The sequence below is a fragment of the Anomaloglossus baeobatrachus genome, chromosome 10 (assembly GCF_048569485.1).
Source record: "Anomaloglossus baeobatrachus isolate aAnoBae1 chromosome 10, aAnoBae1.hap1, whole genome shotgun sequence".
Taxonomy (NCBI): domain Eukaryota; kingdom Metazoa; phylum Chordata; class Amphibia; order Anura; family Aromobatidae; genus Anomaloglossus; species Anomaloglossus baeobatrachus.
Window position 1 is genome coordinate 206,201,210 of NC_134362.1, and position 25,935 is coordinate 206,227,144.

Consider the following 25,935-nt stretch of genomic DNA (forward strand, 5'->3'; position numbering starts at 1 on the left):
CCCCTATCTGGGCAGGATCTATAGTAATGCTCAACCCGGGGTCCCGGGTGCAGGAGTAGTATTTGTAGCTGCAGAACTCCTCTATCTGGGCAGGATTTATAGTAATGCTTATCCAGAGCTCCTGGGTGCAGGAGTAGCTGTAGCTGCAGAACTCCTCTATCTGGGCAGGATCTATAGTAATGCTCATCCAGGGCTCCCGGGTGCACGAGTAGTATTTGTAGCTGCTCAACTCCTCTATCTGGGCAGGATCTATTGTAATGCTCATCCAGAGCTCCCGGGTGCAGGAGTAGCTGTAGCTACAGAACTCCCCTATCTGGGCAGGACCTATAGTAATGTTCATCCAGAGCTCCCGGGTGCAGGAGTATCTGTAGCTGCAGAACTCCCCTATCTGGGCAGGATCTATAGTAATGTTCATCCAGAGCTCCCGGGTGCAGGAGTATCTGTTGCTGAAGAACTCCCCTATCTGGGCAGGATTTATAGTAATGTTCATCCAGAGCTCCCGGGTGCAGGAGTAGTATCTGTAGCTGCAGAACTCCCCTATCTGGGCAGCATCTATAGTAATGTTCATCCAGAGCTCCCGGGTGCAGGAGTATCTGTTGCTGAAGAACTCCCCTATCTGGGCAGGATTTATAGTAATGTTCATCCAGAGCTCCCAGGTGCAGGAATATCTGTAGCTGCAGAACTCCTCTATCTGGGCAGGATTTATAGTAATGTTCATCCAGAGCTCCCAGGTGCAGGAGTAGTATTTGTAGCTGCAGAACTCCCCTATCTGGGCAGGATCTATAGTAATGTTCATCCAGAGCTCCCGGGTGCAGGAGTATCTGTAGCTGCAGAACTCCTCTATCTGGGCAGGATTTATAGTAATGTTCATCCAGAGCTCCCAGGTGCAGGAGTAGTATTTGTAGCTGCATGACTCCTCTATCTGGGCAGCATCTATAGTAATGTTCATCCAGAGCTCCACGGTGCAGGAGTAGTATCTGTAGCTGCAGAACTCCTCTATCTGGGCAGGATCTATAGTAATGTTCATCCACGGCTCCCGGGTGCAGGAGTAGCTGTAGCTGCAGAACTCCCCTATCTGGGCAGGATCTATAGTAATGTTCATCCAGAGCTCCTGGGTGCAGGAGTAGCATTTGTAGCTGCAGAACTCCCCTATCTGGGCAGCATCTATAGTAATGTTCATCCAGAGCTCCCGGGTGCAGGAGTATCTGTTGCTGAAGAACTCCCCTATCTGGGCAGGATTTATAGTAATGTTCATCCAGAGCTCCCGGGTGCAGGAGTAGTATCTGTAGCTGCAGAACTCCCCTATCTGGGCAGGATTTATAGTAATGTTCATCCAGAGCTCCCGGGTGCAGGAGTATCTGTTGCTGAAGAACTCCCCTATCTGGGCAGGATTTATAGTAATGTTCATCCAGAGCTCCCAGGTGCAGGAGTAGTATTTGTAGCTGCAGGACTCTTCTATCTGGGCAGCATCTATAGTAATGTTCATCCAGAGCTCCACGGTGCAGGAGTAGTATCTGTAGCTGCAGAACTCCTCTATCTGGGCAGGATCTATTGTAATGCTCATCCAGAGCTCCCGGGTGCAGGAGTAGCTGTAGCTGCAGAACTCCTCTATCTGGGCAGGATCTATTGTAATGCTCATCCAGAGCTCCCGGGTGCAGGACTAGGATTAGCAGAGTGTCATGTGCCCCTTCGTATGCCATGGCGGATAGCACCTACTAGTGGTCGCCCAGCATCCTGCATTGGGGGGGTAACAGAAATAGATGGGGCCCTTTTGCCATCTTCAGGCCATTTTTTACTTTAGGGGGAGGCTCCTGCTGCAGAAGCTTATAAACACCTCTCAGTGTAAGATAATCAGCAGTTTCAGGCAGTTAATGACAGTGTTTCGTCCTCTGTCCTCCTCCAGTGACGCCGTCTCATCCCGGCATTTACCGTCCCGGACACTTTACGACCGCGGACGATTCATCCATAATCAGCGATAATAAAGCGTAAAATAATAACACCGTATTAACCCCGCGGTGACATCACGTTTCCATCCCTTCAGCAGAGTCTACAACTTGACACCGGGAGATTACGGCAGCCTCTTACTCCGCAGTTTGTTCTCAGAGTTTGCGGCGCGGGGAAAGTTGCCAGGAAAATGTCTTCTCTGTGGACGAGACGTGGGGACGTCTCCGGGGAAGGGGCTGAGATCACTAAGACCGAGGCTTCTGCAGGAACTGATCCCTACTAATCATAAAAACTGACTCCGAAAACCCCCCTCATGATAAACGCTCCCCTTGTGCCACTGTGCTCTGCTTTGCTTCCTCATTGCTGTCAGTGAATAGAAACCTTTACTGCCTTAAAGGGCCACCGTCATCTTCAGACATGATACATCATCGGATACAGCTCTTAAATACAAGCAACTTTGTAATTTACGGCTTTTTAAAATTTTCAGTCGTTCTTGAGATATTAACACTTTTTTTTTGTTTGCATTTGGTTGCCTTGGAGACCGACCACCGCTGCTACATTAAAAGAGCTAATATCTCAAGAACGGCTCCAAATTTTAACAAGCAGTAAATTGCAAAAGTGTTTGTTTTTACATGTATAATCCGAAAATATCCGTTTAAAAATATGGGAAAACCCCTGGAAAACTCCTTCTGACTTTGTCCTGTTCAAACAGCTGAAGTCTGTTACAGTGTATAAGGGCAGACAATCTACTGTGAGGAAAACCCAGCAGCGGGACATGTATGTCTCCCATACTGGACTCTAGTTCTTACCTTCACTGATACACTGTAACAAAACTTCAGCATTCAGAGGCTTTAAACGCCAGATTTGGGGATTTTTTTTAATTTGCGGGGGTTCTTCTTCAGGACACATGTAATCTCCCAACTGCTACATGAGAGTAACCCCCCCATGTGTTGTCCGGTGTGACGCACATCTGATACCGGCCATCAGTCTATCATTCTCCAGCACACTGGCCCATACATGAGAGTGACGGGAGCGAGGTACCAGGTGCAGGGCTGTGATCTCAGCCTCGCCGGCCTGTGCACAATGTATTTACAATGACAACATTCATAGAGCGGCGCCCCCCACCCCCCGAAACAGCTGCTCCCATCATCAAACAGATCCGACAAGTAGGTGAGCCGAGCAATCCTGCAAACTGCCGAGAAGAGGCACTGCGGCCCCCTCCACACTGCGGTCCCCTCCACACTGCAGCCCCCTCCGTGCTTCAGATCCCTCTGCGATGCGACCCTCTATGCGCTGCAGTTCCCTTTGCACCCCTGTCCGCACTGCGCCCCTTTACCCACTTCACCCCCCTCTGCACTGCGGCACCCTCTGCACTGTGGCCCCCTCTGCGTTACTGCCCCCTCTGTGCTGTTCCCCCCTTTGCACTGAGGTTCCCTCCACTCTGCGCCTCCCTCCGCGCTGTGGTCCCCTCTGCATTGCAGCCCCCTCCATGCTGCGCTCCTCTCCTCAGTGTGGCCCCCCTCCACTCTGTGCCCCCTTTGTACTGCGGCCAACTCCATCCTGCGCCCTCGCTTCATGCTGCGCCCCCTCCACCCTGCGGCCCCCTCCATGCTGCGCCCCGTCTGTGCTGCAGTTCCCCCTGCGCTGCTGGCCCCTCTGCACTGTGGCCCCCTCCGTACTGCAGTCTCCTCTGCACTGCTGCCCTCTCTGCTCTGCGGCCCCCTTTGTGCTGTTGCCCCCTCTGTACTGTGGGAGGCAGCACAAAGGGGACCGCAGCCCCTCTGTACCTGTGTACTCCACGCTGCGGCCCCCTCCACACTGTGTCCCCCTCCACACTGCAGCCCCCTTCGTGCTATGCTCCTCTCCACGTTGCGGCCCCCTCCGCGCTGCAGCCCGCTCTTCGTAGGACCCCCTTCGCGCTGCGCCCCCTACGCGTTGTGGCCTCCTCCATGCTGTGGCCCCCTCTGTGCTGTGTCCCCACTGCGCTGCAGCCCCTCCACGCTGTGCCCCCTCTGTACTGCGGCCCCCTCCGCGCTGCCTTTATCAGTATTTCTGTACAGTAATCTCCTGGATTACCTGGCCTAGCTCTGCCGCTTTTCAATTGAAAGTGTAAGAGAAAAAAACAACAACCTTTTAAAGAAAGAAAAAAACGTGCTGTGCCGAGTGCTGGGGGAGTAAAGGGACGAGGGGCATGACAGAGGCACTGCGCTTCTTCTTGAATCCTTGTGTCAGGCACCGCACCCTGCAGTAATCCTAATAATACGGCTCCTTACAGGGGCGTCCCATAAATATCACTTATTTAGGATTGCTGGAGAGTTGAGGATTTCAGGAAATTGAACCCAAAGTTCCCTTTGTGAATGAAGAAGCGGCGCTCCACTCACTGCCCATAAGAATAGAGGCGCACGTGCGCACCACCTCCTCTCCATCCATACAGGGGACAATGGAGGTCTCAAAGCCTGACCCCCACATTATCTACAGCCATGGCCAAAAATGTTGGCGTCCAGAAAATGAAGCATTTCTTTCAGAAAATCATTGCCCTTACACATATTTATTACCTTTGTATTGGAGAAACACAATTGTTGTCACTTTTTTAAAATGTAAACTTTGTTTCCGGCATGTGATCCTAGTTTACAATCACCTGTGGCAAGTAACAGGCGTGGGCAATATGAAAATCACACCTGAAACCAGATAAAAAGGGGAGAAGTTGCCTCAGTCTTTGAGTTGTATGTCTGTGTGTGCCGCACTAAGCAAGAGAACAAAAAGAAGAGAACTGTCTGAGGACTGGAGAACCAAAATTGTTGAAAATTATCAACAATCTCAAGGTTACACGTCTATGTCCAGAGATCTTGATGTTCCTTTGTCCACAGTGAGCGACATAATCAAGAAGTTTACAACCCATGGTGCTGTAGATAATCTCCCTGGACGTGGACAGTAGAGAAAAATTGATGAACGGAGGTAATGCAGGATAGTCCAGATGGTGGATAAGCCCCAATCAAGGTCTAAAGAAATCCAATGCATCCTACAGGATCAGGGGCATCAGTGTCAGTGCAAACTATCTGCCCACATCTGAATGAAATGAAACGCTGTGGAGGGGACCCAGGAGGACCCCACTGCTGATACAGAGACAGAAAAAAGCCAAAATGTACGTGAGGAAGCAAAATTCTTTTGGGAAAGCGTCTTGTGGACAAATCGAGACCAAGATAGAGGTTTATGGTAAAGCACATCATTCTACTGTTTACTGACACAGAATGAGGCTACAAAGTAAAGAACACAGCACCTACAGTCAGACGTGGTGGAGGTTAGTGATATTTTGTTGCCTCTGGTTCTGGGGGTCCTGACTGTGTGCAAGACATGAAATCTGAAGATTGCCAAAGGATTCTTGGTGGCAATGTTTATCCCAGTGTCAGAAAGCTGGGCATAGTCCTAGGTCAGGGGTCTCCAGCAGGACAATGACCTCAAACACTTCAAGAAGCCCCAGAAATGGATGGGAACAAAATGCTGGAGAGTTCTGAGGTGGCAGCAATGAGTCCGGATCTAAACCCCATTGACACTTGTGGAGAGATCTGAAAATTGGGAGAAGAGGAGAGAAGAGAGAAGAGGAGGGGAGAGAAGAGTTAAGGAGAGGAGAGAAGAGGAGAGAAGAGGAGAGAAGAGGTGAGAAGAGGTGAGAAGAGGAAAGAAGAGAAGAGTTAAGGAGAGGAGAAGGGAGGAGAGAGGAGAGGAGAGTTAAGGAGAGGAGAGGAGAGAGAAGAGGCGAGGAGAGGAGAGAGAAGAGGAGAGCAGAGAAGAGGAGAGGAGAGGAGAGAAGACGCCTTCAAATACGAGAGACCTGGAGACATTTATAAAGAAGAGTCTGAGATTCCAGGTGAGAGGAGGAAGAAGCTGTGGACGGGGACAGGAGGCGACTGATGGAAGGGATTTATTACAAGTTGAGGGGGACAATTTTGTTCGCCCCATTTTTGGGGTTTTGTGAAATTCTGTCCAATTTGCCTTTTTTCTCTTATTTTTTATGTTGCGCCGATACACACAAAGGAAATAAAGCCGATATAACAAAGCATGTGTAATAGTAACAATTATCTGGGAGAAATTATTCATTTTCTGGAACAATTTCAAGGGTGCCAATACTTTCAGCCATGGCTGTGTCTAATTTTGCATCCATCCATCTTGCCCTGGACAAGGCAAGTATCTTCCGCTTTTTAGCTGTGGACTGTTTTTGTCTTTTTTTATATATAGAACTACTTAAGCCCTGACCCTGCACTCGCCCCGGCCCTGGTTACCTTAGCACAATGTTGTTTACGGTACAACGTCACTAAAGGAGAACTGTGCAAGAGCGCCAAGATGCATCCCTACCAGAATACTAAGGATGAGTCAGTCTGGGATCCAGTGTGGAGACCTGGAGGTGCCCAACGTCCTGGAGGTGCCCGTTGTGCCAGCGGTGCTTGGCATCCCAAAGGTGTCCAGCTTCCCGGTGGTGTTCGGCGTCCCAGAGGTACTTGGAGCTCCGGAGGTGCCCTGCTTACTGGTGGTGCTCAGCGCTCCGGAGGTGCCCAGCTTCCCAGAGGTCCTCGGCGCTCCAGAGCTGCCCAGTTCTCAGAGGTACTCGGCACTCCAGAGCTGCCCAGTTCTCAGAGGTACTCGGCACTCCGAAGGTACCCAACTTCCCGGAGATGCTTGGCGTGCCAAAGGTACCCAGATTCCCTGAGGTACCCGACGTCCCTGAGGTGTACTGAGTCCTGGTGCCCAACATCCTTGAGGTGTCCAGTATTCCAGAGGTGCCTGGTATGTGAGCAATATTGCAGAGTCCCGGAAGTGCCTGGCGTCCCAGAGATGCCCAACGTCCCTGAGGTGACCAGCATCCTGATGGTGCCCAGCTTCCCGGAGGTGCCCGACATCCCTGAGGTGACCAGCGTCCTGATGGTGCCCAGCGTCCCGGAGGTGCCCGACGTCCCTGAGGTGACCAGCATCCTGATGGTGCCCAGCTTCCCGGAGGTGCCCAACGTCCCTGAGGTGACCAGCATCCTGATGGTGCCCAGCTTCCCGGAGGTGCCCAGCATCCTGATGGTGCCCAGCTTCCCGGAGGTGCCCGACGTCCCTGAGGTGACCAGCATCCTGATGGTGCCCAGCTTCCCGGAGGTGCCCAGCATCCTGATGGTGCCCAGCTTCCCGGAGGTGACCAGCGTCCCTGAGGTGACCAGCGTCCTGATGGTGCCCAGCTTCCCGGAGGTTTTCAATGTCGCTGAGGTGCCCGGCATGTGAGCAACATTGCAGAGTCCTGGAGGTGCCTGGCGTCCCGGAGGTGCCCGGCATTCTTCCTGGAGGTGCCTGATGTCCTGAAGGTGCCCGACATCCCTGAGGTGTCCAGCGTCCTGGAGGTGCTCAGATGCCCGGAGGTGCCCGACATGCCTAAGGCGCCCAGTGTCCCGGAAGTGCCCAGCGTCCTGGAGGTGCCCAGATTCCCGGAGGTGCCCGATGTGCCTGAGGTGCCCAGTGTCCTAGAAGTGCCCAGATTCCCGGAGGTGCCCGACGTGCCTGAGGTGACCAGCATCCTGATGGTACCCAGCTTCCCGGAGGTGCCCGATGTGCCTAAGGTGCCCAGTGTCCTGGAAGTGCCCAGTGTCCTGGAGGTGCCCAGATTCCCGGAGGTGCCCGACGTGCCTGAGGTGCCCAGTGTCCCGGAAGTGCCCGGCATGTGAGCTACATTGCAGAAGAGCAGGAGATCTGGTGTCGTCACCTTTAGGCAGCATCTGATGTTACTAAGCAGCAGCCCAAATATTCCCACAACACAGCGTAAGCAGCGCAGCAACTAGTGACTGATCTGAAAGATTCACTAAAAGCTACAGATTTTACCAGAAACGTGTGCCTGTGTGGCCGCGCAGCCGGCACCATCTATATATATCCATAGACCGATACTGGGGACTATTAATAAGGACGTGTACGGCTAATGCGAGCAGATAGTCGCGCTTTGCAGCACTCACAGTGACGGCGCTCGCGGTCCTGGCGGCTTCGTCCTGGCGGCTCCGGCTCCTGACGTTCCAGCGCAGGCGAGGAGCGAGGAGTTTGGGAAAATCTCTGTATCCTGATATGAAGTCAGCGGCGGAGAAACTGGAGAGGAAACTCCTGGGGAATAATTGCAGCTCTGACATGAATCACGGAGTCAGCGCGTCCCCGCCCCCGTCCCCCCCCGTTCCCCCCCCGTCCCCTCCCTTCCTCCATCTACATCTGCAGCCTGATCTCATGGCTCCTGCTTTGGTTCCGGACATGGCAGGATCCGGGCATCTGTGGGTGCAAATAACCGAGGCTGCAGGGAGCAAACAGGAAAGGAATTCTGCAACCACTGCACTAAATGCGCGAACGATTCGACAATAATGTGTAACGACGAAGGGTTAAACGACTGCGGAATAAAAACGTTCCGTGACTTTCACGATCTCAAGGAGAACGTACCGGAGAGCCCTGCTGGGTGCACAGCCGTCACACACCGGAGAGCTCTGCTGGGTGCACAGCCGTCACACACCGGAGAGCTCTGCTGGGTGCACAGCCGTCACACACCGGAGAGCTCTGCTGGGTGCACAGCCGTCATACACCGGGGAGCTCTGCTGGGTGCACAGCCGTCACACACCGGAGAGCTCTGCTGGGTGCACAGCCGTCACACACCGGAGAGCTCTGCTGGGTGCACAGCCGTCACACACCGGAGAGCTCTGCTGGGCGCACAGCCGTCACACACCGGAGAGCTCTGCTGGGTGCACAGCCGTCACACACCGGAGAGCTCTGCTGGGTGCACAGCCGTCACACACCGGATTGCTCTGCTGGATGCACAGCCGTCACACACCGGAGAGCTCTGCTGGGTGCACAGCCGTCACACACCGGGGAGCTCTGCTGGGTGCACAGCCGTCACACACCGGAGAGCTCTGCTGGGTGCACAGCCATCACACACCGGAGAGCTCTGCTGGGTGCACAGCCGTCACACACCGGAGAGCTCTGCTGGGTGCACAGCCGTCACACACCGGATTGCTCTGCTGGATGCACAGCCGTCACACACCGGAGAGCTCTGCTGGGTGCACAGCCGTCACACACCGGGGAGCTCTGCTGGGTGCACAGCCGTCACACACCGGAGAGCTCTGCTGGGTGCACAGCCATCACACACCGGAGAGCTCTGCTGGGTGCACAGCCGTCACACACCGGAGAGCTCTGCTGGGTGCACAGCCATCACACACCGGGCAGCTCTGCTGGGTGCACAGCCATCACACCGGGGAGCTCTGCTGGGTGCACAGCCATCACACACCGGAGAGCTCTGCTGGGTGCACAGCCATCACACACCGGAGAGCCCTGAGGGTGCACAGCCTTCACACACCGGAGAGCCCTGAGGGTGCACAGCCTTCACACACCGGAGAGCCCTGCTGGGTGCACAGCCGTCACACACCGGAGAGCTCTGCTGGGTGCACAGCCGTCACACACCGGGGAGCTCTGCTGGGTGCACAGCCGTCACACACCGGAGAGCTCTGCTGGGTGCACAGCCGTCACACACCGGAGAGCTCTGCTGGGTGCACAGCCGTCACACACCGGGGAGCTCTGCTGGGTGCACAGCCATCACACACCGGAGAGCCCTGAGGGTGCACAGCCGTCACACACCGGAGAGCCCTGAGGGTGCACAGCCATCACACACCGGAGAGCCCTGAGGGTGCACAGCCGTCACACACCGGAGAGCTCTGCTGGGTGCACAGCCGTCACACACCGGGGAGCTCTGCTGGGTGCACAGCTGTCACACACCGGAGAGCTCTGCTGGGTGCACAGATGTCACACACCGGAGAGCTCTGCTGGGTGCACAGCCGTCACACACCGGAGAGCTCTGCTGGGTGCACAGCCGTCACACACCGGGGAGCTCTGCTGGGTGCACAGCCATCACACACCGGAGAGCCCTGAGGGTGCACAGCCGTCACACACCGGAGAGCCCTGAGGGTGCACAGCCATCACACACCTGAGAGCCCTGAGGGTGCACAGCCGTCACACACCGGGGAGCTCTGCTGGGTGCACAGCCTTCACACACCGGAGAGCCCTGAGGGTGCACAGCCGTCACACACCGGAGAGCTCTGCTGGGTGCACAGCCATCACACACCGGAGAGCTCTGCTGAGTGCACAGCCATCACACACCGGAGAGCTCTGCTGGGTGCACAGCCGTCACACACCGGAGAGCTCTGCTGGGTGCACAGCCGTCACACACCGGGGAGCTCTGCTGGGTGCACAGCCATCACACACCGGAGAGCCCTGAGGGTGCACAGCCTTCACACACCGGAGAGCCCTGAGGGTGCACAGCCGTCACACACCGGAGAGCTCTGCTGGGTGCACAGCCGTCACACACCGGAGAGCTCTGCTGGGTGCACAGCCGTCACACACCGGAGAGCTCTGCTGGGTGCACAGCCATCACACACCGGAGAGCTCTGCTGAGTGCACAGCCATCACACACCGGGGAGCTCTGCTGGGTGCACAGCCGTCACACACCGGAGAGCCCTGAGGGTGCACAGCCGTCACACACCGGGGAGCTCTGCTGGGTGCACAGCCGTCACACACCGGAGAGCTCTGCTGGGTGCACAGCCGTCACACACCGGAGAGCCCTGCTGGGTGCACAGCCATCACACCGGGGAGCTCTGCTGGGTGCACAGCCGTCACACACCGGAGAGCTCTGCTGGGTGCACAGCCGTCACACACCGGAGAGCCCTGCTGGGTGCACAGCCATCACACCGGGGAGCTCTGCTGGGTGCACAGCCTTCACACACCGGAGAGCTCTGCTGGGTGCACAGCCGTCATACACCGGAGAGCTCTGCTGGGTGCACAGCCATCACACCGGGGAGCTCTGCTGGGTGCACAGCCGTCACACACCGGAGAGCTCTGCTGGGTGCACAGCCGTCACACACCGGAGAGCTCTGCTGGGTGCACAGCCATCACACCGTGGAGCTCTGCTGGGTGCACAGCCTTCACACACCGGAGAGCTCTGCTGGGTGCACAGCCGTCACACACCGGGGAGCTCTGCTGGGTGCACAGCCGTCACACACCGGAGAGCTCTGCTGGGTGCACAGCCGTCACACACCGGAGAGCTCTGCTGGGTGCACAGCCGTCACACACCGGAGAGCTCTGCTGGGTGCACAGCCGTCACACACCGGGGAGCTCTGCTGGGTGCACAGCCGTCACACACCGGAGAGCTCTGCTGGGTGCACAGCCCTCACACACCGGAGAGCTCTGCTGGGTGCACAGCCTTCACACACCGGAGAGCTCTGCTGGGTGCACAGCCGTCACACACCGGAGAGCTCTGCTGGGTGCACAGCCGTCACACACCGGAGAGCTCTGCTGGGTGCACAGCCGTCACACACCGGAGAGCCCTGAGGGTGCACAGCCGTCACACACCGGAGAGCCCTGCTGGGTGCACAGCCATCACACCGGGGAGCTCTGCTGGGTGCACAGCCGTCACACACCGGAGAGCTCTGCTGGGTGCACAGCCGTCACACACCGGAGAGCTCTGCTGGGTGCACAGCCATCACACCGGGGAGCTCTGCTGGGTGCACAGCCTTCACACACCGGAGAGCTCTGCTGGGTGCACAGCCGTCACACACCGGAGAGCTCTGCTGGGTGCACAGCCGTCACACACCGGAGAGCTCTGCTGGGTGCACAGCCGTCACACACCGGAGAGCTCTGCTGGGTGCACAGCCGTCACACACCGGGGAGCTCTGCTGGGTGCACAGCCGTCACACACCGGAGAGCTCTGCTGGGTGCACAGCCGTCACACACCGGAGAGCTCTGCTGGGTGCACAGCCTTCACACACCGGAGAGCTCTGCTGGGTGCACAGCCTTCACACACCGGAGAGCTCTGCTGGGTGCACAGCCGTCACACACCGGAGAGCTCTGCTGGGTGCACAGCCGTCACACACCGGAGAGCTCTGCTGGGTGCACAGCCGTCACACACCGGAGAGCCCTGAGGGTGCACAGCCGTCACACACCGGAGAGCCCTGCTGGGTGCACAGCCATCACACCGGGGAGCTCTGCTGGGTGCACAGCCGTCACACACCGGAGAGCTCTGCTGGGTGCACAGCCGTCACACACCGGAGAGCTCTGCTGGGTGCACAGCCATCACACCGGGGAGCTCTGCTGGGTGCACAGCCTTCACACACCGGAGAGCTCTGCTGGGTGCACAGCCGTCACACACCGGAGAGCTCTGCTGGGTGCACAGCCGTCACACACCGGAGAGCTCTGCTGGGTGCACAGCCGTCACACACCGGGGAGCTCTGCTGGGTGCACAGCCGTCACACACCGGAGAGCTCTGCTGGGTGCACAGCCGTCACACACCGGAGAGCCCTGAGGGTGCACAGCCGTCACACACCGGAGAGCCCTGCTGGGTGCACAGCCGTCACACACCGGGGAGCTCTGCTGGGTGCACAGCCGTCACACACCGGAGAGCTCTGCTGGGTGCACAGCCGTCACACACCGGAGAGCTCTGCTGGGTGCACAGCCGTCACACACCGGAGAGCTCTGCTGGGTGCACAGCCGTCACACACCTGAGAGCCCTGAGGGTGCACAGCCGTCACACACCGGAGAGCCCTGCTGGGTGCACAGCCATCACACCGGGGAGCTCTGCTGGGTGCACAGCCGTCACACACCGGAGAGCTCTGCTGGGTGCACAGCCGTCACACACCGGGGAGCTCTGCTGGGTGCACAGCCGTCACACACCGGAGAGCTCTGCTGGGTGCACAGCCATCACACCGGGGAGCTCTGCTGGGTGCACAGCCGTCACACACCGGGGAGCTCTGCTGGGTGCACAGCCGTCACACACCGGGGAGCTCTGCTGGGTGCACAGCCATCACACCGGAGAGCTCTGCTGGGTGCACAGCCGTCACACACCGGAGAGCTCTGCTGGGTGCACAGCCGTCACACACCGGGGAGCTCTGCTGGGTGCACAGCCGTCACACACCGGAGAGCTCTGCTGGGTGCACAGCCATCACACCGGAGAGCTCTGCTGGGTGCACAGCCATCACACACCGGGGAGCTCTGCTGGGTGCACAGCCGTCACACACCGGAGAGCTCTGCTGGGTGCACAGCCATCACACCGGAGAGCTCTGCTGGGTGCACAGCCGTCACACACCGGAGAGCTCTGCTGGGTGCACAGCCTTCACACACCGGGGAGCTCTGCTGGGTGCACAGCCGTCACACACCGGGGAGCTCTGCTGGGTGCACAGCCGTCACACACCGGAGAGCTCTGCTGGGTGCACAGCCGTCACACACCGGAGAGCTCTGCTGGGTGCACAGCCATCACACACTGGAGAGCTCTGCTGGGTGCACAGCCATCACACACTGGAGAGCTCTGCTGGGTGCACAGCCGTCACACACCGGAGAGCTCTGCTGGGTGCACAGCCATCACACACTGGAGAGCTCTGCTGGGTGCACAGCCGTCACATACCGGAGAGCTCTGCTGGGTGCACAGCCGTCACACACCGGAGAGCTCTGCTGGGTGCACAGCCGTCACACACCGGATTGCTCTGCTGGATGCACAGCCGTCACACACCGGAGAGCTCTGCTGGGTGCACAGCCGTCACACACCGGAGAGCTCTGCTGGGTGCACAGCCGTCACACACCGGAGAGCTCTGCTGGGTGCACAGCCATCACACACTGGAGAGCTCTGCTGGGTGCACAGCCATCACACACTGGAGAGCTCTGCTGGGTGCACAGCCGTCACACACCGGAGAGCTCTGCTGGGTGCACAGCCATCACACACTGGAGAGCTCTGCTGGGTGCACAGCCGTCACATACCGGAGAGCTCTGCTGGGTGCACAGCCGTCACACACCGGATTGCTCTGCTGGGTGCACAGCCGTCACACACCGGATTGCTCTGCTGGATGCACAGCCGTCACATAATCACCTTCCAGTCTGGGCTGCTACAAGGTAGCTGGGCATTTTATGAGCCGGGGCTGCACAGGACAGATGTGTTTGCCATTAAACCTGTGCACAAAGTCACTCACAGGGAAATGATGAGAGGAGCAGGATCCGGTTACACGGCTCCACCATTCACTGCTAGTAAAATGATCTGCTATATAGTCATGAAAGACCCTGTTGGAATTACCCTGCCCCCCAGAGACCCCCAGCGCGAGTCACCTGAAGAGCTGTATACAGCAATACACAGGATACATACTGCAATGTATGCAGAATAGTGAGTGCAGCTCTGGAGTATAACACAGGAGGGAACTCAGGATCAGTAATGTAATGTATGTACACAGTGACTGCACCAGCAGAATAGTGAGTGCAGCTCTGGAGTATAACACAGGAGGTAACTCAGGATCAGTAATGTATGTACACAGTGACTGCACCAGCAGAATAGTGAGTGCAGCTCTGGAGTATAACACAGGAGGTAACTCAGGATCAGTAATGTATGTACACAGCGACTGCACCAGCAGAATAGTGAGTGCAGCTCTGGAGTATAATACAGGAGGTAACTCAGGATCAGTAATGTAATGTATGTACACAGTGACTGCACCAGCAGAATAGTGAGTGCAGCTCTGGAGTATAATACAGGAGGTAACTCAGGATCAGTAATTTTGGACACAATGTATGGATAATGGGAGAGAATGGACGCTGCACGATGAAACCACTGAATTTAACGGGATATAACAACTGAAATGCTACAAAATGCAACCAAAACAGTCAATAAATGGTGTATATTGTGCTGCGCGGCTGCGGGAGACGATGATTTGCTGTCAGTGAATGGGATCGTTCTGTTTATTCCAGAGGCTGAAAACTGATACAATTGTTACAAGTTTTCCCAACAGTCGCAGATGGATCTCACCTGCACTGATACATTGTAGCAAACGGCCGCTTTATGCGGGTGACAACTGGATACATTGAAGCCAATCCTTAACCCATTCTCTGGAGCAAGCCATGAATATTCTCATTCACTGACAGCAAGCAGAGCATTAAAGTGACGCGGTGATGAGATATAAAGTGACTTAAACGTTTCAGAAGTTTCTGTAAAAAAAAAAAACTGTCAGCCCTACCTTCAGTGACAGCAGGTGATCTGTGTTCCCGGCTGTATACTCCTCAGACGCGGCTGTATACTCCTTCGGCGTGGTTGTATACTCCTCCGGCACAGCTATATACTCCTCCAATGTGGCTGTATACTCCTCTGGTGTGGCTGTATACTCCTCCGTCGTGGCTGTATACTCCTCCGTCGTGGCTGTATAATCCTCTGGTGTGGCTGTATACTCCTCCGGCGCAGCTGTATACTTCTCCGGCACGGCTGTATACTCCTCCGGCGCGGCTGTATACTCCTCCGGCGCGGCTGTATACTCCTCCGGCGCGGCTGTATACTCCTCCGGCGCGGCTGTATACTCCTCCGGCGCGGCTGTATACTCCTCCGGCACGGCTGTATACTCCTCTGGCACAACTGTATACTCCTCCGGCACGGCTGTATACTCCTCCGGCACGGCTGTATACTCCTCCGGCACGGCTGTATACTCCTCCGGCACGGCTGTATACTCCTCCGGCACGGCTGTATACTCCTCCGGCACGGCTGTATACTCCTCCGGCGCGGCTGTATACTCCTCCGGCACGGCTGTATACTCCTCCGGCACGGCTGTATACTCCTCCGGCACGGCTGTATACTCCTCCGGCACGGCTGTATACTCCTCCGGCACAGCTGTATACCCGTAGATGCCCTCGCTGCTCAGTTCTCAGTGCATTTCCAGCTTCTGTATGGCTCCGGCTCCTAGAACAAGGAGGGGGAGACGGGTCAGGACGCCCGAGTCAACACAGCCGCCTTTGTGCAGGTGGTGACAAGGTATTTAACAAGTCCTCTACAAAAGTATGGGATTTATATCCACACACAGAGACGGCGGGAGGCAAGAAAAACAATATCCAGGTTACCGACACCGGCCGCAACCTCTGGCTGAACCGCGGAGCGAGGACGGCAAAGCCCACCTGGTCAATGCAAGGGGAGAGCTGACGTCCCCCTCACATTGAGGGGCGCGAGTCACCGCAGTGTATAGCACATGTATATAAATGTCATACCATTTTCCTTCCATCACCTCCAATTGCTGCAGAATGAGCTAACTGAGGATCCATCAGTGAGCTCGCCATGACGGTCTGAATGGGAGTTTCCAATTTTCACTTTAGATGCCCTGGGACATATTTGAATGTTCACATTGGAGCATTACACACTGGTTTTAGGGGTGCAGATGGATACATTATGCCTAGAACTCGACGTGGGAAGAAAAATAAAGACAAAAATGAACAATTTGCACTTATCACCTTTATAAAAGATAAGTCTCCCGTCTTCTGTTGATTTTGCGACTTTCCAATTCTTCTTTAATTGATCCAGAACTAAAGCGGCAGATACGGTTAAAAACAAAATTGCACCCCTAAAATATAAAGCAGAGCTGAAATATCATCTGGGTAATAGGAGAACAGAGACCCCAACACTCACCTGCGAGCACCGGAGACAGGTGACAATGGAAATTACTGATTAATTAAAGGGGTGCTCCCAGGTCGCCTCCTGAGCAGCGAGAGCCGTGCAGTCTCTTCACTTCCTGGTTTCTGGGGGGCGGAGCTATGCTCCTTGAGTGACAGTTCTGGTGAGAAGCACAGCTATAGTATTAGTTGTAGGGTAGATTCACACTAGCGCGAAGATCGCATCGCCTGGACACCGGCTCTCCTGACACCTGCATTGAAATGTCAGGAGAGCCGGCGTCCGGGTGGTGCGATCCTCACGCGAGCCACATGCAGGTGTGACGCCAGCCAAACTAGAAAGCTCATCACAAGTTCTCCAGCCACACAATTAGTTATCAGTGCTTGTTCAGAGTCTATACTGCTATCACATATAGTGATAACAGGGCATTTGAACAACCACACCGCTCAGGACAGTGAGAGACATTATTAGGAAACCAGATTTGGGAGAAGCTGATGCTTGGAGCTGATGATTTTGCAAGATTAATAACAGCAGCTCATCAGGAGTTGAGAGACAGGGGGATAGAGGTGAGTAGATGACCGCTGTATAGAAATCAATATCTTTTTCCTTTACACATTTGAACAGGCACACCGCTCAGGACAGTGAGAGCCATTATTAGGAGATCGGATCTGGGAGAAGAAGGCGATGCTGGGAGCTGGTGATTTTGTAAGATGTATAACAGCGGCTCATCAGGAGTTGAGAGGGAGAGGGATGGAGGTGAGTAGATGACTGCTGTATAGAAATCAATATCTTTTCCTTTACACATTTGAACAAGCACACCGCTCAGGACAGTGAGAGACGTTATTAGGAAACCAGATCTGGGAGAAGCTGATGCTTGGAGCTGGCTATTTTGCAAGATTTATAAACAGCAGCTCATCAGGAGTTGAGAGACAGAGAGATGGAGGTGAGTAGATGACTGCTGTATAGAAATCAACAGGCTGCAGAGGGGTGACTGCTACAATCGTTCAAAGTCACATTGCTGAGCTCCATGGAAACCAGCTGTCCACTATGAAAGAAAAAAGCTCTCAGAGCAAGTGAATATCAGCAGATAAAAAAGCAAGTCAATTGCAAACTTGCTTATTTTCATGCTTGATAGTGGTCAGAAAATGTGTATGGTGCATATCATTAATGCCCTGGAAGGTGCTTTACGCATTGATTCATTCTCAATCTAACAGCCTTGGGCTCTGTTCATATCTGCATTTGTGGCCATGTCTGAATTCCCTATAATAAGGTATAAATAAATGATGCTGCCTCCTGTCCTATTCTGCCCTATGGTCATTGGGGTGTCTGGGTTGACGCTGACATCCCTCGTGTGCGAACTCCGTCCCGGCTTTAGTTTTTCTGTTCCTATAATTTTGTTCCAAAAAATACAGAAAAACATCGCAGATGTGAACCAGACGCCAAAAAAGGAAGGTCGCGGGGTCTATGCCACGCTTTGAATAGCAAATTGCAGCATTTATAGGAAGCGTATCATAAAATAGCACAAGTCTCATACAAAAATACATTCATTGCAATGCGATAAAGATGCCTAAAAAAAACCAAACAAAAAGTAATCAGCGGCTCTAAATATACAGCAATAAATACCAGAGGAATAATAGCCGAAAAATAACTGTGCAAAGTTGTATTAGAAAAAAAGAGAATCGGTCCTGTAGGACCGGACGCCATCGACAGTCCCGGACGCCATCGACAGTCCCGGACGCCATCGATAGCCCTGGACGTCGTTATTAGTACTGGACGCCATCATTAGTCCAGGACGCCATCGATAGTCCAGGACACCATCGACAGTCTCGGACGCCATCGACAGTCTTGGACGCCATCGACAGTCCTGGACACCATTGACAGTCCCGGACGCCATCATTAGTCCCGGACGCCATCATTAGTCCCGGACGCCATCATCAGTCCAGGACACCATCGATAGACCCAGACGCCATCATTAGTCCAGGACGCCATCATTAGTCCCGAACACCATCATTAGTCCCGGACGCCATCATTAGTCCCGGACGCCATCATAAGCCCCGAACGCCATCATTAGCCCCGAACGCCATCATTAGCCCTGAATGTCATCATTAGTCCCGGACGCCATCATTAGTCCTGGACGTCATCATTAGTCCCGGACGCCATCATTAGCCCCGAACGCCATCATTAGCCCTGAACGCCATCATTAGCCCTGAACGCCATCGTTAGTCCTGAATGCCATCATTAGTCCCGGGCGCCATCATTAGTCCCGGACGCCATCGTTAGTCCTGGACGCCATTGTTAGTCCCGAACGCCATCATTAGTCCCGGACGCCATCATTAGTCCTGGATGCCATTGTTAGTCCCGAACGCCATCATTAGTTCCGGACGCCATCGTTAGTCCCGGACGCCATCATTAGTCCTGGATGCCATCATTAGTCCCGGACGCCATCATTAGTCCTGGATGCCATTGTTAGTCCTGAACGCCATCATTAGTCCCGGACGCTAGCATTAGTCCCGGACGCCATCATTAGTCCGGATGACCTAATTTACTTAGGAGGGAGATTGGAAGGTGAAGACGTCTCCGTTTATGTCCACCCCTGACATTTGGGAGGGAAGGTGCACAATGAGAAGGTATACATGCGGCTCAGTGCTCAGCACGGTGGCTCGGTGGGTATGATGGTGGCCTGGTGGGCAGCACAACTAGATGAAGCACTGTTTTCCCCATTTTTGTAAGGACTTTTTAGTTTCCATAGTGGACAGTCTAATGATCCGTCCTGGTGACAATGGTACCGGATGAAGAAGCCACCATTACCAGGTCACTCCTGACGGGTCCACCAAAGCCTTTGATTTTTTTGGACCCCCCAACCATACCCAGCTTGTGGAGACACATGGCACCGGATGAAGAAGCCACCATTGCCAGGTTACTCCTCACATGTCTACTGATTTTTTTGGAACCCCAACCATACCCAGCTTCATATTTTAGAAGTTCGATGGAGCTGCAGTCGTCTTTTGCTATGGCTGTGCCTGGTGGACGCCGGACTCGACCCAGAAACCTCTCCTGGAGGCATCAATGGCTGAAGTTCTTGTTGTTGGATGTCGGCAGAATATAAATGGCTTTTTATACCTTGTGATGGAGAATTAGTGAAGGGAAAACAGCTACACGTCTCCGGCAGGGTCTCAAGTCCCGGTGGGCTGCAGATCTCCTGCCTCAAAGACCTAACGGTGTCCGGGTTGGCGTCAGGAGCCGGTGGAGAACCAACGCTCTCCAGAGAGGAGATGCTTTGCTTCCAAGACTTCTGGAGATCCACCGGGACGATTTTGGTAGTTTCCGAAGAGATGCAGACCGTGTTTTCATCCGGCTCCCCTTTCCATGGAAGAACCTTCTCGGCCATTGTTGGCGACGGCGGGACGATCCGAGGACTCTGACACACGCCCAACATTCCTGCGGATAGGATAGAGATTTCGGAGAGTTCATGGCAGTGTCATCATCTATCAAACAACCTGATCGACATTAATCCTAAATGGAAGCAGATGAGGAGCAGATGGGAACTGACGTGACTCACAGGGAAATGGGGCAAACATGATTCCCATTAACGATCCACAACAACAAGAGTCACAACCGTCACCGGCTCGTGTAGGATTTCGGTAATTGCTTATGTCCCTCTGCTCGGAGTCTCGGAAGACCTAAGATCAAACCTTTGGGGCGGATTCATTCTTTCTTGATTTCTTTTACTTTGCAACTTTTCTAACAAATAGGCAGTGATTAAAGAAGGGAGTGTTGGGGGAATAGGGGTCAATAGCCCAGATTTTGGCACATGGGCAGCCAAAGATGTGTCAAATTCAGTAAGACGTGTCCACCTCTTACAGATCGGGACAAGTCTTACTTCAAGACTGGTGTAAGAAGCAGCCTCAATGTTCTCCTCCTCCAAGGCCAAGGGTGCACGGTACTTTTGTAGATGCAATGGGGGGAGAGAAGAGGACGCCAAAGGATTGGACAGGTGGAAATCCAACCTGTTTAATCCTTGGTTTCCCCAACATTTATGGAGACCATGGACAGGATCTACCAAGAAGGATCTCCCGTCTGTGTCCGGTCAATGTCTTACCTGAGATTTTAACACTGTGGAGAATCTCATCTGTTGCTCGAGCGATAAAGGTGATCCCCTCGTCATCTTCGATCTCAACGTCTGAACATTCGTCTTCGGAGTCCGGGGTGATCACAATGGATGCTGTTGGCGGGAAAACATTTGGAAGAATTATTCGCAACGCGGTGTCATCTAGGTGCATCGTGTAACAGAGACGAGCAGTAGGATCGCACGGCCCGGCTCCAGCGTCCAGTCCGGTCTTTATACCTTCTGTGTCTGGCGTCACCCTAAGTGAGGTGGCGTCATGACGTTGCAGAATGTCATGACATCACATGAGGCCTACTGACAAGACCCAGGATGAGACCCGTCATGTCAGGCTCAGAAGTGAAGACCGACTCCTTCGGAGGACAGGAAATAATTGCTAATGAGAGGTAAATATTGCTAGTGTAGTCGCTTGCTCTGCGTAATGCACGTGGCCAGTGTAGTGGTAGCAAGTGGGGTTAGTGGACCCACTGGACCACAGAGGGGCCCGGGATTACCCTTTAGTGCAAGGGGCTTGACTAAGTGCCCATCGTGAGGTGGACATCAAGTACTACTCCCAGGGCAGTGACCCCCCAGGACAGGAGACGGACTCAGGTATAGACACAGGTACAGGTAGGGTGACTGAGGAAGGCTGAATAGGTGAGTACGATCAGGTATGGTGGGCAGGGCAGGGACAGACAAGAATGGGAAGGCAGACTGAGGTATAAGTGATGGATATAGGGATGACGGGACCTGACAAATAGCTAGTAGACTGAGACACTAACTAGGAGCATTGCGCAGGCACCTCCCCTAATGGGAGAGTGCCTTAAATACATACAAATAGCATGCCGGCCCTTTAAAAGGAGTACACATGCCCTAAGCACACTCCCAGGAGACCTGTGCTGCGTGCACTGCACAGGCCCCAGGAGGGGAAGGAGGAAGCAGCACACGTGGATGGCCAGGTGAGTGCAGGGGAGGACGTGACCCAGCCGGGGCGGTAAGTTTGTGTCTCTGCAGAAACGCCGGCGCTAAACTCTGGAGCTGCCATGGAAGTAGTAGCATTCTCTGTATGGATACACTGTTATGTGACCTCTAAGCGTGAAGGTCACAAAAGGGATAGTTTGATGACGCTACCATGGAAACCTCAGAGCAGGCGCAACAGGAAAAAAGGAGCAAATCTTCATTTTGGATAAAGATCTCCAAAAATAAGGATTCGGGAGATCTCTGGGCAGTTTCTGCAGCCGTGAGGGATTGAAATTGTAGAAAGTAAATGGTTCTCTGCAAATCCTAAAAATTCTGCAGACGCCAAAATTGTTGTTTACGGTGATCTGCAAACATATGATGATGATGGTGATGGTGACGAGGTGCAGACAGTCTTACCAGTGTTTTCCCAGCTCACTACTCGGCTGTGTCTTCCGTTCCGGGACTCGAGCTCTATGCTGGATCTTCTCTGTATGAATCAACAAAAAAAAGGCAAAAAAATGACTGGAAATAAAGAACAAGTAACAGATGGGAAAAATAAAATATAATAAGAATAAGAATAATAATATAATAATAACAATAAAAATAATAATAATAATAAAATCTTTATTTCTATAGCGCCAACATATTTTGCAGCTCTTTACAATTCAGACGTTTATATACAAACATTCAAAAGTTATAGAAAATACAATAATTAAAGCAAAAATAATAACAATCCTGCTCGTAAGAGCTTACAATCTAACATGGGGTGAGGTGGAGGTGACACAAGGTACAGGGGTTAATTGACAACGACGGTCCAGATATCTCTAAAAAAATGGGGCATAGATGGAGGCCGCCTGCACCAGTCGTCAGCCAATCTTTCCGATGCTTTCGGGTGCGGTGGAGTTTGATGGAAAGTTATGTTGTTAGAAGTCATGGAGGGACTATGTGAATTTAATGTGATTAGAGGGGGGATGGGCCGCCCTGAAAAGATGTTTTGTAAGGAGCGTCTGAAGCTGAGTAAGTTGTGGTTCGTCCTGGTTTCTTGGGGTAGAGCATTCCAGAGGATTGGTGCAGCTCAGGAGAAGTCTTGGAGTCGGGAGAGGAAAGTTCGGATTATTGTGGATGTTAGTCGACAATGGACAAGCCATCATTTCACATGGGAAATGAAACAGAACCAGGAGGGCTCCGGCCGAACACACCACATATATACTACATACAGTTAGGTCCAGAAATCTTTGGCCAGTGACACAATTTTGGCGAGTTGGGCTCTGCATGCCACCACATTGGATTTGAAATGAAACCTCTACAACAGAATTCAAGTGCAGATTGTAACGTTTAATTTGAAGGTTTGAACAAAAATATCTGATAGAAATTGTAGGAATTGTCACATTTCTTTACAAACACTCCACATTTTAGGAGGTCAAAAGTAATTGGACAAATAAACCAAACCCAAACAAAATATTTTTATTTTCAATATTTTGTTGCGAATCCTTTGGAGGCAATCACTGCCTTAAGTCTGGAACCCATGGACATCACCAAACGCTGGGTTTCCTCCTTCTTTAGGCTGTGTCCACGGTAGAATGTACCTGCGGATTTTTCTGCATGAAAATCCGCGACTTTCACGGCAAATCCGCACCTTATTTTTGCCGCAGATTTGTCGCGGATTACCGCTATTTTGCCGCGGATTTTGATGCGGATTTTTTTTTTTTTCCCCATTCTATACCCAAAATCCGCAAGAATAATTGACATGCTGCAGATTTTTCCGGATCAAAATCCGCGGCAAATCCGCCGCGGAAAAATCCGCAGCATGGACACAGCATTTCCAAAATGCCATTGAAATGGCTTGGAAGTGCTGCTGCTGCAGATTTTCGGGAAATCTGCAGTAAATCCGCGGCAAATCCGCGGCAAAATCCGCGCAAAATCCGCAGCGTGGCCACATAGCCTAATGCTTTGCCAGGCCTTTACAGCCGCAGCCTTCAGGTCTTGCTTGTTTGTGGGTCTTTCCGTCTTAAGTCTGGATTTGAGCAAGTGAAATGCATGCTCAATTGGGTTAAGATCTGGTGATTGACTTGGCCATTGCAGAATGTTCCACTTTTTTGCACTCATGAACTCCTGGGTAGCTTTGGCTGTATGCTTGGGGTCATTGTCCATCTGTACTATGAAGCACCGTCCGATCAACTTTGCGGCATTTGGCTGAATCTGGGCTGAAAGTATATCCCGGTACACTTCAGAATTCATCCGGCTACTCTTGTCTGCTGTTATGTCATCAATAAACACAAGTGACCCAGTGCCATTGAAAGCCATGCATGCCCATGCCATCACGTTGCCTCCACCATGTTTTACAGAGGATGTGGTGTGCCTTGGATCATGTGCCATTCCCTTTCTTCTCCAAACTTTTTTCTTCCCATCATTCTGGTACAGGTTGATCTTTGTCTCATCTGTCCATAGAATACTTTTCCAGAACTGAGCTGGCTTCATGAGGTGTTTTTCAGCAAATGTAACTCTGGCCTGTCTATTTTTGGAATTGATGAATGGTTTGCATCTAGATGTGAACCCTTTGTATTTACTTTCATGGAGTCTTCTCTTTACTGGTGACTTAGAGACAGATACACCTACTTCACTGAGAGTGTTCTGGACTTCAGTTGATGTTGTGAACGGGTTCTTCTTCACCAAAGAAAGTATGCGGCGATCATCCACCACTGTTGTCATCCGTGGACGCCCAGGCCTTTTTGAGTTCCCAAGCTCACCAGTCAATTCCTTTTTTCTCAGAATGTACCCGACTGTTGATTTTGCTACTCCAAGCATGTCTGCTATCTCTCTGATGGATTTTTTCTTTTTGTTCAGCCTCAGGATGTTCTGCTTCACCTCAATTGAGAGTTCCTTAGACCGCATGTTGTCTGGTCACAGCAACAGCTTCCAAATGCAAAACCACACACCTGTAATCAACCCCAGACCTTTTAACTACTTCATTGATTACAGGTTAACGAGGGAGACGCCTTCAGAGTTAATTGCAGCCCTTAGAGTCTCTTGTCCAATTACTTTTGGTCCCTTGAAAAAGAGGAGGCTATGCATTACAGAGCTATGATTCCTAAACCCTTTCTCCGATTTGGATGTGAAAACTCTCATATTGCAGCTGGGAGTGTGCACTTTCAGCCCATATTATATATAGAATTGTATTTCTGAACATGTTTTTGTAAACAGCTAAAATAACAAAACTTGTGTCACTGTCCAAATATTTCTGGACCTAACTGTATATGATCAGCAGGATTGGTGCTGCCAGCAGAAGGTCGGGATCCGGATTGCATTCATAGATCCAAAGCTGGGGGAGTCATAAAAGGATAGCCTCCCCGTATTGCTCCGTATATTGTCAGCACTGACGCTGATGAGCGAGTGTCAAGTGCACAAGCAGAGGAGTCTGCAGCTCTGACCCGGGAGCTCTGATCACGGCCGTGCACCTTTTATAAGGTTTATTGCACGGTTTTAGGATTGTTTTTATTTCTGTCTTTATTAAAAACAGAGGCCGCTCCACTGAATCCGTGGGATGCGGGAATATATCCAGAGTGCACAGAGGAGGAGCGGAGCGGCCAAGACGCATCTGTAAGGAATAACATGTGCTGCATGGATAGGAGAATGGGGAGCATGGAATAGTCTATGGAGACTGACGTATCTATAATATGCAGGGTAAAGCCACAAAGCCCAAAAGTGCAGCTCCACCCGAGCACCTCCGGGGTACGCCAGACTTAAGGGGACCAACAATGATTCTGAGAATAATGCTACAGTGCTGGCCAAAAGTATTGGCACCCCTGCAATTCTGTCAGAGAATACTCAGTTTCTTCCTGAAAATGATTGCAATCACAGATTCTTTGGTATTATCTTCATTTAATTTGTCTTCAATGAAAAAAACAATATTGTCATGAATCCAAATTGGATCTAATTCCACACCAAACATAAAAAGGGGGTGGACAAAAGTATTGGCACTGTGTGAAAAATCCTGTGCTGCTTCTGTAATTTGTGTAATAACAGCGCCTGTAACTTACCTGTGGCACCTAACAGCTGCTGGCAATAACTAATAGGAAAAACGAAGATCCAGCATCATGGAGAGTAGAAAAGTAAAACTTGCATTTATTGGAATGATTAAAAACAGAGGTACATCCAGTGGGCACAAGTAAAGTCGCAGATTAACCGACGCGTTTCGACCAGAGAGTCTTATTCATGGCATGTGACATGTGCCTCTGTGCCCACTGGATGTACCTCTGTTTTTAATCATTCCAATAAATGCAAGTTTTACTTTTCTACTCCCCATGATGCTGGATCCTCGTTTTTCCTAAATGTGCTTTCCGCCCGGGCCAGGGCGTTCCGTGCATCGATGTGGAGTCCAGGAGTGAAGAGGGGTGAGCTGACTATACCTTTTTTGCTTGGCAATAATAAATCACACTTGCAGCTGGTGACATGGATTAAAGTTGACGCAACCTCTGTCCTGTGTCCTTGTGTGCAC

The 25,935-nt window shown here is 52.7% G+C and overlaps 2 protein-coding genes across 3 annotated transcripts in view; both read right to left on the minus strand.

The window, feature by feature from the left end:
• The window catches only part of PLEKHG4 (pleckstrin homology and RhoGEF domain containing G4), a 97,550-nt gene extending 89,460 nt beyond the window's left edge, over positions 1 to 8,090 (minus strand). For both annotated transcript variants that reach the window (XM_075326193.1, XM_075326192.1), the window contains exon 1: positions 7,920 to 8,090. In XM_075326193.1, coding sequence (XP_075182308.1) covers positions 7,920 to 8,087 — 168 coding nt within the window. In that variant the 5' untranslated portion in view covers positions 8,088 to 8,090. The remainder of the gene's footprint in view (positions 1 to 7,919) is intronic.
• Positions 8,091 to 18,023: 9,933 nt separating this feature from the next.
• SLC9A5 (solute carrier family 9 member A5) overlaps positions 18,024 to 25,935 on the minus strand; it is a 93,761-nt gene continuing 85,849 nt past the window's right edge. The window contains exons 14-16 of the mRNA XM_075326195.1: positions 21,858 to 21,927; positions 20,478 to 20,600; positions 18,024 to 19,816 (exon numbers count right to left, since the gene is read on the minus strand). Coding sequence (XP_075182310.1) covers positions 19,347 to 19,816; positions 20,478 to 20,600; positions 21,858 to 21,927 — 663 coding nt within the window. The 3' untranslated portion in view covers positions 18,024 to 19,346. The remainder of the gene's footprint in view (positions 19,817 to 20,477; positions 20,601 to 21,857; positions 21,928 to 25,935) is intronic.